The 16066-nt window shown below is 43.0% G+C and overlaps 1 protein-coding gene across 1 annotated transcript in view; it reads right to left on the bottom strand.

Moving 5' to 3' along the window:
- The window catches only part of AMPH (amphiphysin), a gene marked incomplete at both ends in the record, with an annotated part of 103815 nt that extends 91213 nt beyond the window's left edge, over positions 1 to 12602 (bottom strand). The window contains one exon of the mRNA XM_080610309.1: positions 12534 to 12602. Coding sequence (XP_080466435.1) covers positions 12534 to 12602 — 69 coding nt within the window. The remainder of the gene's footprint in view (positions 1 to 12533) is intronic.
- Positions 12603 to 16066: the final 3464 nt, after the last annotated feature.

The raw sequence follows: 16066 nt of genomic DNA, 5'->3' as shown, positions 1-16066 counted from the left end.
ACTGTTCCCCCGGTTTATCCCATACAAATCAACCACAGCCTTTTCTTTTGAAGGGGGTGGGAAAGTAAGAGCTCTATCACTCCTCTGCTTGTCAGAGACCAAAGCACCAGTCAGATGCCAGATGGGAATACAGGCATTTTCTCACATTCCTGGTAAAATTAACTACTGCAAATTTTATGGACCAAGCAACAATAGACACCCACACATCCAGGATTATAAAATGACCCATTGTTTTGAAATTATTATGCTCTTCACTAGAGCTCAGGTTTACATAACACAGAGTAACTGGATTTGATCATAGACTCATGAATCATAGACTGGTTTGTGTTGGAAGGAACCTTAAAGCTCATCCAGTTCCAACCCCCACCATAGGCAGGGATAATTTTCACTAGACCAGGTTGCTCCAAGCCCCATCCATCCTGGCCTTGAACACTGTAACGGATGGGGCAGCCACAGCTTCTCTGTGCAACCTACAATAGATACACTCTTCTGGAAAGTATTATATATTGATTGTAAGCTTCAACGATTTGTCATTTTTCCTACTACAGCTACAAAACATTTTATGCCAGATACACCAGTGTCTATTTTTGTTCATATCTGAACCCCTAGTGCTCTCATTTTATAGTAAGTGGAAAGATATTAAGAAGTTACCATAGCTCCCTTTCATTTTAAATAGGTAGCCCCACCTCAGGTTGAATTCTCACCTGGAAGCACTAGCCTTTATTAACCATCATGTCACTTTAATTCTGTATCAACACTATCATGTGGGAATCAGACACAGCTTCTCTACTGTTCACTAAATTATAAGTACTCCAAGGCTGAGTTCTTTAATTCTGATAGCATCGTACAGTATATAAAGTTATCCAACCATCTGTTTGGGTTCAATTTATATTAACACATGGGTGTGCTTGCTCTCCATTTCGACATAAAGTTATGACAAAATTCTCTTAAGACTGCAAATGTGAAAGACAGGTTTTTTTAATCTTAGTTCCTAAACAATATGGAAAAGGATATTGTAGAGAAGGTATAATGTTTTCCTAAAACTTTAGATAGGAATTACATTTTCTTATGGAACAAGATCCATAAAGAAAATCTATTTGTATCCCACTCTGGACAGACAGACCTGTATAGTAAATGTGGACAGCGGGGGAATTTATCTTGACCAAATATTGTCTGTTTACCAGCTTCCCATTGCAACAAATGCCCCATGGCAGGCTGATGCTCAGTTCTTTCCCAATCATTATTCGTATTCACTTCAATGGATGCCCAGCTTGACCATGTAATAAGTGTCAAGTGTACACCTTCTACATGTCTCTTTCGTAACTTTGCTCTTGTGCATCAAACTAATCTGGCCCTGAAGTCTTCTCTGTGTACGAAAGCATTAGGTTAAAGGTAAGAGAATGACATGCTCTTAAAACTGAGGTCAAGGGGGAAACCCTCCATACCACACTTCAGCAGGTGCTGGGCAGCACAGAAAGGCATATTTATGAGTAAGGAATTGAGTTATCAACAACCCTAAATTAAAAGAGGAAGGCGAGTGGGAACTAAGGCCTTCAGAAAGTCCCAGAGCTAAAAACCTTGGATGAAACATGCTTCTTAACACTTTTTGGTAGTACAGCAGGTAATTTTGGCCTGATAGGAAATCACCTGCTCACTACTGGTATAGCTAAAGCTAGTTTAGATGGAGACATAACCTGTTGGTGTACACATCTTCGAGTGGAAATGAGTTTGCACCTCTTTTTAGAAAGCTTTTTCCCTCTTTCCTGCTACTTCCAGCTCTTTTATGAGTCTTTACCAATAAAAAGGCAGAAAACCCATCACAACCTGCCAGAGGTGGGGTTTTTTTTTTTGTCAACACCATGACAACACCTTTCCTGAAGCAGAAACAAAAATACCCTGAGCTACAGAGAAAGAGCAGAGGAATAACAAGTGTATTCGAGACTGACTTTTCACTGCCTATTTCTTTTCATATCCGTTAAACATGCAAATATTCTAAGATGCATTAATGTGTAATAAAACACATTTGATTGGTGACTGCTTTCATGTCTTGAATGAATCTTTCTGTAAAATGGAGTGTAAAAAATACCCTTCTTTGAGTCAAAGAAGGGAAAAAACTGACCAGCTTTATATTGCTACTTAAATCCCACAAACACTTCGCATAACAGATATTACTGGGCAAATCCAACACCACTATTAAACAGTGTACTTCATGGTAAGCCTTTGGTAGGATGGGCTACTGATGAGCATTAGCAGACGTTGGCATAAGTGCTTTGAGTCAAACTGGAAATTAGATACTAGAAATTGAAAATTATGATTTATTGCTCACAAGAACAGATCCTTCAGAAAAGTGACATAGCAACCTCAGTATTGTACAGTGCCACCTTTAAAATATCCTTTATAATGGGGTCCAGTTTTTAATCATTTTCCACATAAAGACTGCCTATAAAAACAGCCCTCACTATAGAAACCAGAACTCAGCAGCAAAATCCAGCTTGAAACATTGAGCAAAGCACACCATACTTAAACTTGCATTCATCCTGCAGTCTCCAAACACATGTTCTTGACTCAAAATATCTCAGTCCACATTTGAACCATATTGGACAGACCTTTTTCCTGCCTGTCCTGACACAGTGCTACTTCATGACTCTTGGAGATGCAACTCTTTGAAGAGTTAAGATGCTATTCAAACAGCACATGTGTTTACCAGCTAAGGGTTGACAAATTCTTCCCAATTTGCTTCTGAGCTCAGCTGCCACATCAACCCAGATGAATTACCATTTATTTTTACCCTAATACAAAACTTTGCACAAAAGATACTAGCACTATGCTTGCAACAACTATGTTCTTGGATTGGTGCTACAAGAAAACATGATGCCAGGATGGTGTTAAGAATAAAACTCTCTTCAGCTCTGCAAAAGATCAGTGAGGTTTGCCTTCTCCAAAACATGCTTTTCAGACCCTGGAAATAGGGATTTCATAGGAGGCAGAGTTTTTTAGTACCAGAACAGAAGGCAGAAGTAAGTACAAAAGTCTTGGGGTAAACATAGCACCTTCGACTTATCTGGAGTGACAGCCCTGCTGGGATAAACCCTAAGGCTACCAGTTGGATGAAGTTCCTGTGGACTCAGCTGGAGCTTCCAATATAAACAAAGCCCATGAATGTAGCCCATTGCAGACTCCATCAGCTCTGTATGCCATGCACTGCTGTCTCAATTACTAGGCAGTTTTGCTCTCCATTTCACCTTCCCTGTCTTTCCATGTTTCCTAGGTACTCTGCACTGCCCACATAGGGTGCCGTCACTCTATTTCCAGCCTCCCACCACATAAGGAGGACCTTGGTCAGCCCTGCAGAACCTGAGGGAATAGCCCTTTTCCAGCAGAACCTGAGGGAATAGCCCGTTTCCAGCAGAACCATGTCCCTCCTGTCACGCACATCAGGAGGCAAACAAACCAAATAAACATTCAGGACTCTTTGAAAGCCTGCAACATTTGGAGGCTCAGCACTGATTTCTAAGTGTGCAATCATCTCCAAAGTGTGCAGCTGTGCTCACCTATCAAGTAACCCCATGGTGCAACAGAAGTCAATTTTCTAAATGGCTTTGGTGGTGAAGTCTGCAACAACTTGTTTGCTTGGGCATATGAGAAGAAAGGAGGGGAAAGAAAAAGCAGCAAGGAAAGGATGACATGAGACAGAAGGACAAAGAAGGAAGAGAAGAGGTGAACAAATGTTAAGATACAACTGTCCTAATACTAACTCTGCCTGCAAGACTCATATCATAAGGAATATATTAACTTTTTCACTAATTAATCCAGAAATTGTTTGAGAATATAGAGGGAGAACTGTACTGGTTTTTAAAATCAAAGGCATTTCCCTGCACTGTTATACTTCCAGATGTCTTGAAATCCAAATTCCATATTTCAAATTCATATCTTGTCTCCAAACATCCAGCTTACTTTTTGGACCTTAGCCAGCCAGCTTCTCACTTTGACATACCAGCCTCATTCTGTTGTGGCTGTTTTCCACTTGCCGATTCACACACACTGAATTTGCTCCTTTCCTGCTTCCTGAATATGGTCCCACAGTGACCAGGCTGTGGTTGCTGCAGCCAGCCAGCCCCTGCCTGCATGGTGTCCCTTCAGTTAGCACCATGCACGTTTCTCCCTATGGATTACTTCCTCAGGCAAGGTCAGCCAAGGGGACATCTGCCCTAAGCCTGCACCAGACCAACCTGCCTCTGGACCAAGAGGCAGGCCTGCGTAGACCCATGAGTTTACCTTTCCTTTTTTCTGCTTTTGATCCTAGCACTTCTGTTCCCCCTATGATAAGAATGTGGTTAGTACAGATGTGAAAACCAAGAGGCAACCAATTAACTTCTTTCCTCTCTGATTAGCTTCATTAACCATTCCTCATGATTTTTACAGGAACAAAATTTGTATTAAAATTACTGACAATTTTATTTTGAAGACATGATTTCATGCTCACAGCAGACCCATTTCAGCAGTGTGCCTTACGTATTTATAAAGTTCATCCAAAATGCACAGAGCAGCTACACCAGTGTGAAAAAATAACACCCACACAAACCAAGAGGGATTTAGGCGATAATGCCAAGCGGAACAACTGGAAGCCTAGTTTAAATATAAGCAACAGCATCCATGCACAGATCTGCACAGGTTTAATGACAGTATCACATTTTTATTTATTCTCCTACACACCCCGCATGCAAATAAGTCTTGAAACAACTTCCTGAATCTCAACCTAATACATGCATTTCATGTGAAAAATCAATGTAATTTCTTAGATCTCCAAGACCGATTATTCTCCACGGAAAATGGATCGTCTTTATTCAATCAGGCTGTTTGTGTGTACACACTGTCTCATCTGCTTCTACTTTGTTTTTTAAGCATATTAACCCTTGTGCATGTGGGTCACTTAACTAGGCTTTGCTGAGACATAAAGCATGAATCATCAGTAGAAACAACTGCATTCCCATGGCACTGTAGGCTATCACCTACCTCAGCTACACACCACTAACCTCCTATAATTCTGTAAGGACACAAGCAAATGCACACCAGTTCTCTGTGTTCTTTAGGCAACTGTTATTTTCTCAAACCCTTGTTTTGTTGAATATAAGACATCAACCTATTCATATCGTGTTTTTCAGACTGAAGCCTGGGAAAAGCAAGACTGACAGTTCCCTGCAAGCATGTTTAGGCACGTGTGTACACACTGGAAAGATGGCATTGTGTGAAATCTTTCTGGAAAAAATAATAGAGGCTTGTTTGCTAATTTTGACTAGACATGGTTGTTTTAGTAATGGCCCAAGACTTTGGCAGGCCTTGCTCTCCTCTTTTGTATCACGGATAAAGAAGATTGATTGCAGTTGCAGTTCACAGACTGTAGCACTGGCCTCTGTATCACTACAAAGCACAGATTTATCAAACTTGTGGTTTCAAAAAAGTGGAGTGAAAGGGACTTCAAGCTGAGACTTGAAGAAAGCAAAGAAATTAACCTGCTATAGAGATGAGAACAAAGCAGAGGATGTTATCTAGGAGTAAGCAGGAGTCACAAGAGAGGGGGAGGAGAAAAAGAAGGCACAACAGAAAACTGAGAAGTAGCAGCAGACCACTATGAGTCAAAGACCAGTCTTGAAGTGTGGTCCAGCTCCTCTTTTCTCTGTGCCCCCACCCATAGAAAGACTGAACTCCTCTCCCATTGCCCCACCAACCTTCTTGGAAATACCTAAACAGAATTTTACCATTTAGGTTCTTGTCCACACCTGTCTGTGCTCTGCCTGTGCTCTACAGATAATGAGAGCAAAGAAAGAAAGGTAGCTTTAGCTTTCTCACAGCATAAATAGACACTTCAGAAATGTATTATATGTGTCTTTACCACAAGCCTATATTTTACCTTATCCTCTTAAATAGATTTATAAACTCCAACTAGCAGAGAGCCAACATGACAAAATGACACAATTGCTTTTCCAGGTTGGCCATCAGTTTATGATTTCAGCAACTATTGACTAACTAGCTTAGCTACTTATTAGATCAGGAACCAATTATCTTGTATTTGAGAACAGCAAAGGCTCAGCAATGCACAGCACTGATGCTGCAGAATATTTAGGGAAGAGCAACCCAGCACTTGAGACACTTCAGATTGGAGGCTCCAAACAGCTGAGTTTGCAGCAGAGCTCAATGAACTATACCAAACAGCAGTTCCCTAGGGAAAATGCTTTCCATATTGAAGTGGCAGAGCCATCTGCTACCCCTTCTCCCCATGCTCTGCAGTCCCTGAGGTGAGCAGGAGGACTGGCATAACAGGCAGTGACTGCTGCCTTATCAGAGAATTTGGTGGGGGTGAATCCCCTGTGCGTATTTTAGGCAGGTGAAAAAAATCCCCCTGCCGTATCCCAGCAAGTTGAGGGAGCTGTGGTCTTCTTCACGTAGGCAACAGCAGAAAGTGGTAAAAGGCATCTTTCCCTCTTTAATTTCATTTTCTCCCAAACTCAGTAGTCTGTCATCCCATTCTTCCTTTTGTTACTTGGCAAGCCAATAAAAGGGGCTCTCCACGGTCAGGCCAGCTGTGCTGCTATCTCCTCCATGCCCTCCTCTCCTCCCCATGCTTAGCCTGCTTTTCTTTACCATTTATCCCCACTGTGATATCCTGCTATGACAAGGTGCTGAGCAGCTTCCTTCACAGTTCTGCCTAGCCAGTGTAGAACTTGGGCTACTGAGGTGACAAGCAAAGTGTATTCCCCTGGTAGCACATCCTGTTCTAGGAGGCAGGTGGCAGTGATCAGTCTGGACCAGGAATTCCTGTATTTTCCAGGTACACAGGTTATTACCACCCCAATATCTCTCCACTACGTGCCTGTAAGTCACACGCTTAATCATGTTACAACAGGAAGGTGGCAGTGCACTGAGGAGTGGCTGGGAACCACTGATGACAGCCTCACTGACGGCCTGCATGGGTCAGAAACATTGGATCTTAGACAATAGAACCATGCAAGAGAAAGGATTTACTAGAGGAGCTACTAAGGATTTACTAAAGGATTTACTTCTGTAGTGGAGAAAAGAGTCCAGACCCAAGTCCAACAAATTAGCAGCAGATTTTTAAAAATAAAATAAAATTTAAAGAGAGGGTCTACTTGAAGTGTAGAGAAAACATTTGAAAAGGGAAAGAATAAAAGTGAAAAGGTGAAACTACCAAGCAAGAACAGAGGAAGAGCTCGCCTTGGTATTAATAATGCTTTAGTCAGCAAACAAGAAGATATGATCCCCATAAAACAGAAGAAATAGTACTTTCTTGATTTGATGGAAGCTCAGTGGCAGCGAGAAAGTGTGTATTAAATGGTAACTCATGGCTAACACTGCATATGGGAAGAAAACTGAACACAAGAAACATTACCTTCCCTCGTATGACTCAAGAACCTAACAGCGGTTTTCTCTCTTTCTTCTGTGCTTGGCAACCAGAATCTACCTCTACCTTTTAACCTGCACATTAGAAACTAAGAGTTGAAAGCAGCCACTATGTTAATAATAGCTACTATTTGGCCTGATTGGGAGGGTCACATGAAAACTCCAGTGAGATCATATGGAATGCTGACAAGAGAGGAAAATCACTTGTAAATTCTGAGACAAGAAGAAAGAACACACTCCTCTACAACAAGCAAAGCTAGAATGAGGAACAAAGGGCTTGAACTGCAAAAAAAGACCTTTATATTCAGTGAGGTCTTTCTGAATGGAGGTGCCAAAAGAGTGGCATAGATGATTTTAGGACAGCTGCAAAATCTCCACCATTACGTACTTACAAGAGCTGTCAAGAAAATCACTCCTAAGGAATAACTTTAAGTCCAGCTGATTCTGCTTTGGTTTAGAATGGGCCAAATGACCACTTGTGCTCCCCCTCTTCTAAAATTTCTATGAAACATAAAAGAGAAACTAAAAAAAGGAAATTCATTTTTTTATTATACTGGAACCTGAAGCTAGAAGAATTTGAGCTGTGTAGTTGAGACCATACCATCATATGAGAAATTATTGGCTTCTATTCTGTTTTTTTAAACCCAGAATTAACAACTAGTTCTTCAGAGATGAAGTTGCCTCATCATTGCATGTGCTTGTTGCTAGCAGGGCCCTAGATATTGTAGTCTGTCGTAATATTGTAATGACTCCAGTTTACTAGATTTTATAACATCTGTGGGGCCAATGTTTTAAATCATTAGACAGCAATTTGTTTTTATGAGCCCAAAAATTGCCAGAACTATATCATCAGACTGCAGGCAGGTCAGCACAGGTACAACATAAGTAACATGCCTATCACAAATATATTCTTGCATCCATCTTCTGTGCGTGTATCCTTTATGGAATCTTCTCCTTTACAATTCCTTAAACACTAGTTAAGCCTCCAAAGTTCTCAAACTGGAATATTTAACTTTTGATGAAACCAGATATACTAATGACTAGAAGCTCAACATCAAAAAATGCATTAGGTGGATTTTCAAGGGTCACACAAGAAGCTCTCATGAACAAGTCTTCCTGAACCTGAATTTTGGAAGTGTTGTGACAGCACCAACGCTGTTCATGATGCGAGGATGGTCAAACCCTGGCAAAGGCTTCCTGGAGAGGGGATCAATGCCCCACACCTGTCAGTGGTGAAGCAGCATTTAGACAATGTCCTTAATACCATGCTTGAACTTTTGGTCAGCTCTGAAGTGGTCAGGCAGTTGGACTGATGATCACTGTAGGGCCCTTCCAGCTAAGCTATGCTGTGCTATGCTATTCTACTCTCTTCTGTTCATCTTCCTGCTTCCTTCCTTCCCTACCACAAAATGATGAGGAAACCTTTGATGACATTTCTTCCCAGCCTTGCACTAGCAGAAGGCAGTGGAATACCCACAACCATGCAGCAGAGCCAATGCCTCAGCTGGCATGCCATGGGAAGGAGTTATGCACCTTCCAGTGGGGGCAAGAACTGTGGATCACCTCGAGATAATTTGACCATTTGCACAGATTTTCAAGCAGCAAGCATGAAGTGTGGTGTTTGAAAGTCTTCTGGGTTCATCCAGTCTTCTCTCAGGCCATGGCAGAAACTAACCCTGTTGACCAGAGACCACTCATAATAGCCATTCCCTCTCTGCACTAGAGTAAATGTGCACGGCACTGCCTTTGGCAGCTCAATCCTCTGAAATGGAGGACCACACCTGCAGGAATAGTACCTTTCCATTTGTGGACACTGAAATTGTAAGGAAACAGTTGTATCTGCTGAGTATTCACGAAGACCACAGCACCAGATGGGATTCATTCCAGAGTACTAAAGGAGCAGCAGATGTTACAGCAGGACCCCTTTTAACAATCTACAACAAATCCTGGGAGGTCTCTGCTGTTGGCAAGCTAGCCAATGTTAGTCCAGTTTACAAGCCTTTTCTTCCAAGTTGTCTTGTCCTCAGAACTGCTTAACCAGCCTTGGCTACCAATACATCTATTCACGTTTCAGTATAAACAGACCTTTAAACACATCAGTGTTTAATTTATTTCTATAACTTCTAGGCTCCTAAATAGTACCGACACTTTTGAAACTTTAATCCAGATACTTCTGCTGACTGTTGGCAGCTACAAACAGATGCTGCCAGCTCAGCACATCCTGAACTTGGGGTGAAAAAGGCAGTGAAGAAATGCAGGGAAAAGTGGTGTAATTCAGTACATGGGACACTAATTGATTCAAAATCAGGTGCCAGGGCACATGTGCTACTATTTTATGTATGATGTGAAAAATGAAGTGACCAATTACTATTTCTAGATGTTTAAAACCACATTTTGATTTGAGTACTAGCCCAGTCCAGCCCATTTTGGGCAATTGCCTTCTTCCCCTCATTAGCACTTCAGACAGTTTGATTTACCCAATATGAGATGTTTTTATGCCAGTGATTTAGCTTTTGTAATATAGAGACCAGACACACATGTATATGGGCACATATACTACCTACACCCTACAACAATTTCTCCTAGACTGCAAAGAATTGCAGATAATGATAGCATCATTAGAAGAAGTTTCCATAGATGAAGGCTTATGGTTTACGCATGTATTTATGTTTTTAATACTTATGTTGCATCAATAAAGAATAATTGGAAAACATGTATAAATGCTTTAGAAACACGACTGACTATAAGGACAGATTAAACTGAAGGTGTCTAATTCCAACAAAAGCAACAAGATGAAACAACTTAACGTATTCAAAATCTCTTTAAGCCAGTCTGGTATTACACATCTGTCACAATGCCATCCTATTCAGACCATCAGAAGTCAGGTAAATCATAGACTTTAAACTCCTAGATACAATTTACTTCTTGGCATCAAGTCCCCCAAAGCAAACAAACAAAAATCAGACATTCGCTATCACTCCCACATGGGGACATTTGGGGTTTGTTTTTTTGTTTTTGTTTGTTTGTGTATTTTTTTAAGGTTAAATTTAAGCAAAAATAATGCAGGATTTTATGTTTAATAACCATAATGGAACTCAAAGCTAACCAGAACTGTAGGCACAAAAGAACAGATGATCATGCTCACACAATCTCTGCATATACATGCCATGAAAAGGGAAGCAAGGATACAGAGCTACATGGTACTATGTGACCTACTAACAGCTTTCATTGTCTCTAAATATGCAATATTTAGACCACTTCCATAAGAAACAACCCTCACAGACACCACAGTGAGGTCAAAATTGCCAGACACTTGACAGCAATACACACAGATCAAAACAGACAAACTTCCCCCTTGTTAGCATGGCTGATATAAAGCAGCCCATCCGGCACACAGCAGCATCCCAGGTAGCACCCAAGGCACTCGCTGGGCTTGAGGTGTCTACCCTGGGGCTGATGCCCAAGTAGCCTTGGCCAGGACACCAGCACCTCAAGGACTTGGATTAAGGAACACTCTCTGGAATGCTCACACATTTCTGTAAACTAGAATGGACACACCTTAGAAGAGTACATGGGATTGTAAAGACTTACAATTAACCATCTGGTAAAGCATTGGTGTAACAACACTAACAAAGACAGGATTGCTAGGCTTCTATTCCAGCTACAGAACCAGCTCAACTCACACCATACAGTCATCTGATCCCTTCAAACTACGGAAGAGAATATTAGGTGTTTTACTCAAGAACAGTTGCAGTCCAAGCCTTCAGGAATGGACTGATGAATACTATCATGACTTTGGTATTGAAGAGTCTCGTACTTTATGACCTTGGGAGCTAGACAGGAGTATTTAAAAGGGAAAAGATCAATTACTTGCCTATGACAGCCTCAACCATTAAATTCTTAAATAATGACATGATTACATATGAGACTTTTCTACATATTAATTGCTCCACTTCTTATTCCCTTTGAGCTCCACAGAGCTCAATTTATGGCCAAAAGGAAGTGAGGATTTATAGGCAGTGAAGTATGAGAAAAAGTGGTCATAAAATAATCTCTATTAATTCTCCAGAGCCCCATTACATAGGGCATGTAACAGCACAGGATACATGCTAGAGGGGTATAAAGGTTTTATGAGCCCTCAAAAGAGATGTCTTGCAATGCTTGCTGACAACTGTGCCTCCCAAATTCACACTGAGAACAGCTTTATAATCAACTGTACTAATAGCTGATAGGGATGCTATATATAGTCATTCACAAATGCTTTTCTGCACGGTTTAATGTCTGTATCTGGTCCTGTTCTGCAACAGCAAACAGCTAAACAGGAGTTACTGTGTGGAACATTTATACTTATTGGCTTTTATTACTGAAAAGGAGCAAAATAAACAGCAGCCGGCATTTCCGACCAGGAACTCCCGCAAATTCTCCCCGACTCTGACGGTTGTTCTTTTCCAGGCAACAGAAACGCCAGAGTCGGCGCCGAGCTTTCCAAGCAACCATGGCTACTAACTGCACAACACTGACCAGCCCCCCAAAACCGGAGCGGCTGCCAGCGAAGCCGTGAGCTCCTGTCACACAGCTCGGCGAGCAGCGCTCCAGCCGGGGATGAGCCGGAGCGGATATTAAAGGCAATGCAATCCTCTTAGGAGAGCGGGCGGTGAGGCGAGGCGAACCCCGCTTGCCCGCCGCGAGCCGGGACCGCAGTCCGGCCGGCCCGCCGCGATGCGGGGCGCAGCCTCCCGGCCTTTCCCCGCGGGCGAGGAAGCGGCGGCCCTTCCGGGCCTGCGGCAGGCGAACACCGGCACCATCGCATCCCTTGAGGGCAGCGACCCTCAGGCCGCCCGGAGGTGAGGAACGGACGGACACCGGCACGGCCCAGGGGCGGCGGGCACCATTATATGGGGCAGTTACATAACAACACCCCCACCTCCCGCCTCAACAGACCCCGCCGGCTGCTCCGCATCCCCCGAGCGAGCAGAGGGGAAGCGCTGAGGGGAAAGCGGGGCCGCCCTCCCCTCACGAACCGCGGGCATCACCACCTCCTTCCCCCTCCTGCCCACCGGGGCGAGGCCACCCTTCCCCGGCCCCACAGCCGCCCCCCGTGATGCCCCTCAGCGCACCTTCTCCTGGGCGCGGTTGAGGCGTTTCTGGACGTTTTTAGCGAAGATGCCGGTCTTCATGTCGGCCATGGCTGGCGGCGGGGATGGGAAAGGTGGGGGGGGGAAAAAGGCGGGCGAGGCAGAGCCCGGCGGCAGCGAGCAGCGGCGAGGCAGGGATGGATGGATAGATGGATGTAGGGAGGGCCAGCAGGGAGGAGCAGGGTGAGGAAGAGGAGGAGGGCCTTAAAGACACAGTGGGGGGAGGCGGGGCTGCCGCCGCCTCAGGTGCGCTGCGGGCCCCTTCGCCTCAGCCCTCCCCAGGCCCTTTGGGGCTAGGCGGCGGTAGTTGGGCCTCTCCTGGCGATGCGGCCATTCCTTTAAATAGTAAAAATCATCAAGGGAGATAAAGGGGGCTGAAGATTTCCAGAAGCCTTCAGCGCTGCGGCAGCCGATGGCTGTGTCTGCTGCTGGCACAAGTCCCTCTCGTACAGCCAGAGAGTGTGAGGCATCCACTTACCCCCTAGGAATTCCCACCAGGTCAGAGCCGCTCCAAGTTTCTAAGTCCCTTTTGAAGCCTTTCACTCTTGTTTGGGGGCTGCAGCTGGGGGATCTGCACCCAGGGCTGCGCCCAAGCTGGGGTCACTGGTACAGGGGCTCAATGTGAGTGATGTGCCTTGGCTTACCATTGCACTGCTCTCCACATCCTCCTCTTATCCATTGCTCACTCGTATCTCGGTGTAGCATCCAACAGCAATAAACTGGTCCAGACTGGCTTTGGGCTTTTGATCTCGTTCCTGAAGTTACAACTCACACTACAACTAGAGAGAAGCTGCAACAAAACTCTGTCCTTCCTTGACGATCAAGCAACCCAAAATCTTCCAAATACAGAGTGGCTCAGCACCAGTCACTCAAGGATAGAAAATTTGGCTTGCTTAGACACCACAGCCCCTAATTCTCTTCTGGCTGAGAAGAAAAACCAAAGCAATGCGAAGCAAAACGAAGGAACTCCGGACTCTGAGCCTGTGCCTATGTCCTTCTATAGGAAGTTGTTCTATGTTTGTAATGCTTTTCATTTATTTTTCAGACTGCGACAAAACATAAGCCAGAAGGTCTCATACCTGCCAAAAGAAGATTGTCTCGTATGCCTTGTAAGTCCAGCTATGTTTCCTGAGGCCTTGTATTTCTGATATCTGCCTGGTCCTAGACCTGCACAACACATTTTCCTGCAGCATTAGGAACTAGATTTAACATTCTGACTGCAGCAGTAACAATCTTTACTAAGAAATTGTGACCTACATAAAAGGAGATGCTTATTTAATTCTCACATAAGCATCTCTTAAAATCATCATTTAAAAAACCCCAACCAAGCAAAAGCAGGAAAACAAAACACATCATAGCAACCAAGGAATGATTTTATCTAAAAGACTGCAGGCAGTCTGTTATAATGCTGTTAAGCTGGTGAAAGATCAAACCAAAATCCCAGTGTGCACAGGCCTCCCAAATCCTTTGAAGTAATTTTTCACATCTTCTTCAGAGTTTTTCTTTCTGGCCAGTTTGGCATCTAAATCCAGAAGGACCATACCACTTAAGTAACAAACAAATCATGGAATGAAGTGGTCTTAACTTTGATTACTCATGCATTTTCTTCACCAAAGGATAACCAAGATCACGCATGTCAGCAGCACAGAATGTATTTGGTTGCATTTGGGTTATTAAGGAGGACACTGTCATGCCTTTTTGTCCCCTTTTATCTGATATAATGATAGGAGATCCACCACCACCAAGCCCAAAAATGCATTTTCATGCTGGTGGATGAGGAGCATGAAGATGTATGGGCTGTACTCCATCATACAGCCTCTCTCTTCCTCTTCAGTCAGATAACCTGAGCTGGCTTTGCCCCATTGAACCGCCTTGGACAACAGCCAGAACTGGCTTTTTCACTGGCAGGTTTACCAACGTGTGTGTTGCTCTCCATCAGCCTGATTTAAGAAAGTAATCATCAGCAAGAAATCAGGCTAATTTCTCCATACTCCCTGTCCATCACATAACATCTATTTAAATCTCTTAAGAGAAAATTTCTCCACTAACATGTGTTCCAAAGCAAATTTCTCTGTGTGTTTCTGATGCCTTAGTCTGAAATAGACAATGTTTAAAAACAAATAATCACTTACAGTTCACCTGCTTAATTTCTCTTTATATTTGTTGAGTTATTGTTTATTTGTTGGTATTTTAAAATGAGATTTCACTTCAGTTTCATTTTTTAGTAGCAGGGATGATCAGTCATTCGTAGAAACATGCTCTTAAACCAGGGGTGATTTTTGAATGTAAAATCTCTAAGGGGAAGGGAGAAGGTAAGGATTACTACTGCTGCTACGTCACAACTTTTGCCAGGTGGTGGTCCCTGTTCACTCAAAATGTTAGTCAGAAAAAGAAGAAATCTGCATCTCTTTTGACACATGGTTTCCTCATCGCACATTTCTGCTTTTCTGTGCACTCTTCATTCCTGTAAAGCAATAAGATTAGAAGACACTGGTCCATAGAAGGCAATTCTACAAGAGAGCTGAGAGAGCAGAAACTGCTGGGTGTATTAAAGCCATCTCCATTGCAGTTACAATACAGCTATCACCTGCTTTGGAGCAACACAGCAACTTTCACCTCACAGAGCTCTACAAACAGCAGTATACGGAGACACAACTCACACACCGGACATGGCAGGCAAAAGACATGCCCATCACAAGCATACCACATTAATACTCTCTGCAGTAGCAAAATGGAGTGGGAGACGAAGATTGTTCAAATGAAGCTGCAGGACAGCCCAGAGTTGAAATCATACTGTAACTGAGGGTTTGAGGAGGCAGAATGTATGAACCCAAATTGTCAATTTTTGCTAGTTGAGACAGATCAGCAATCATGGGAAAACAACATGAGAAGTTAAATGACTTGAGGTGTACAGGATCTGAATTGATCCTGAATGATCAAACTGTTGTTTAAATCTCCTTTTATAAACAACAGCTTGGCACTATACTGGTGGTTTAGGTAGGCGTGTAATGGGCAGTAAAAGACTAGCTCAGTTATCAGGGCAGTTTCTGCAGGTCTTGCTGCTTTTTGAATGTGGGTCACAAAGAGGAGAGCTGCCTGGCAGAATCACAAGACACAGAAAGCAAGGAAGACAGTGGAAAATAAATGTCAGAGGGAAAAATATTTGCATAAAATAAATGGGTGCCAATGCCTGTAAAACTCTAATCCAGAGGAAATTTTTGATAGCCATACATGTTCTATAATTAAAGACTTAGGCATTTATTTTTAATTAAAATTCTTCTTATCATAGTAAAATACAGATTTTTTTTTTTAACATTTTTGTTCACTATCCTAACTTCAGTTTAACATCTCTCAGTCATTACTATGCTGACATATGCTGAACCTGAAAATACCTGGAATTACTGCTGCGTTTGGGTGAATCTTTGGGTTTGAGGCTGAGCAAGTAAATAAGAAGACATAACAAGAGATCTAAATCCTTCAGGGTTGCAGGTGGGGGTAGGAGAGAGGAATTAAGT

Source organism: Psittacula echo (genome assembly GCF_963264785.1).
Source record: "Psittacula echo genome assembly, chromosome: 2".
Taxonomy (NCBI): domain Eukaryota; kingdom Metazoa; phylum Chordata; class Aves; order Psittaciformes; family Psittacidae; genus Psittacula; species Psittacula echo.
Note: the sequence above shows the minus strand (reverse complement) of the source record. Positions and strands in the feature narration are given on the sequence as shown.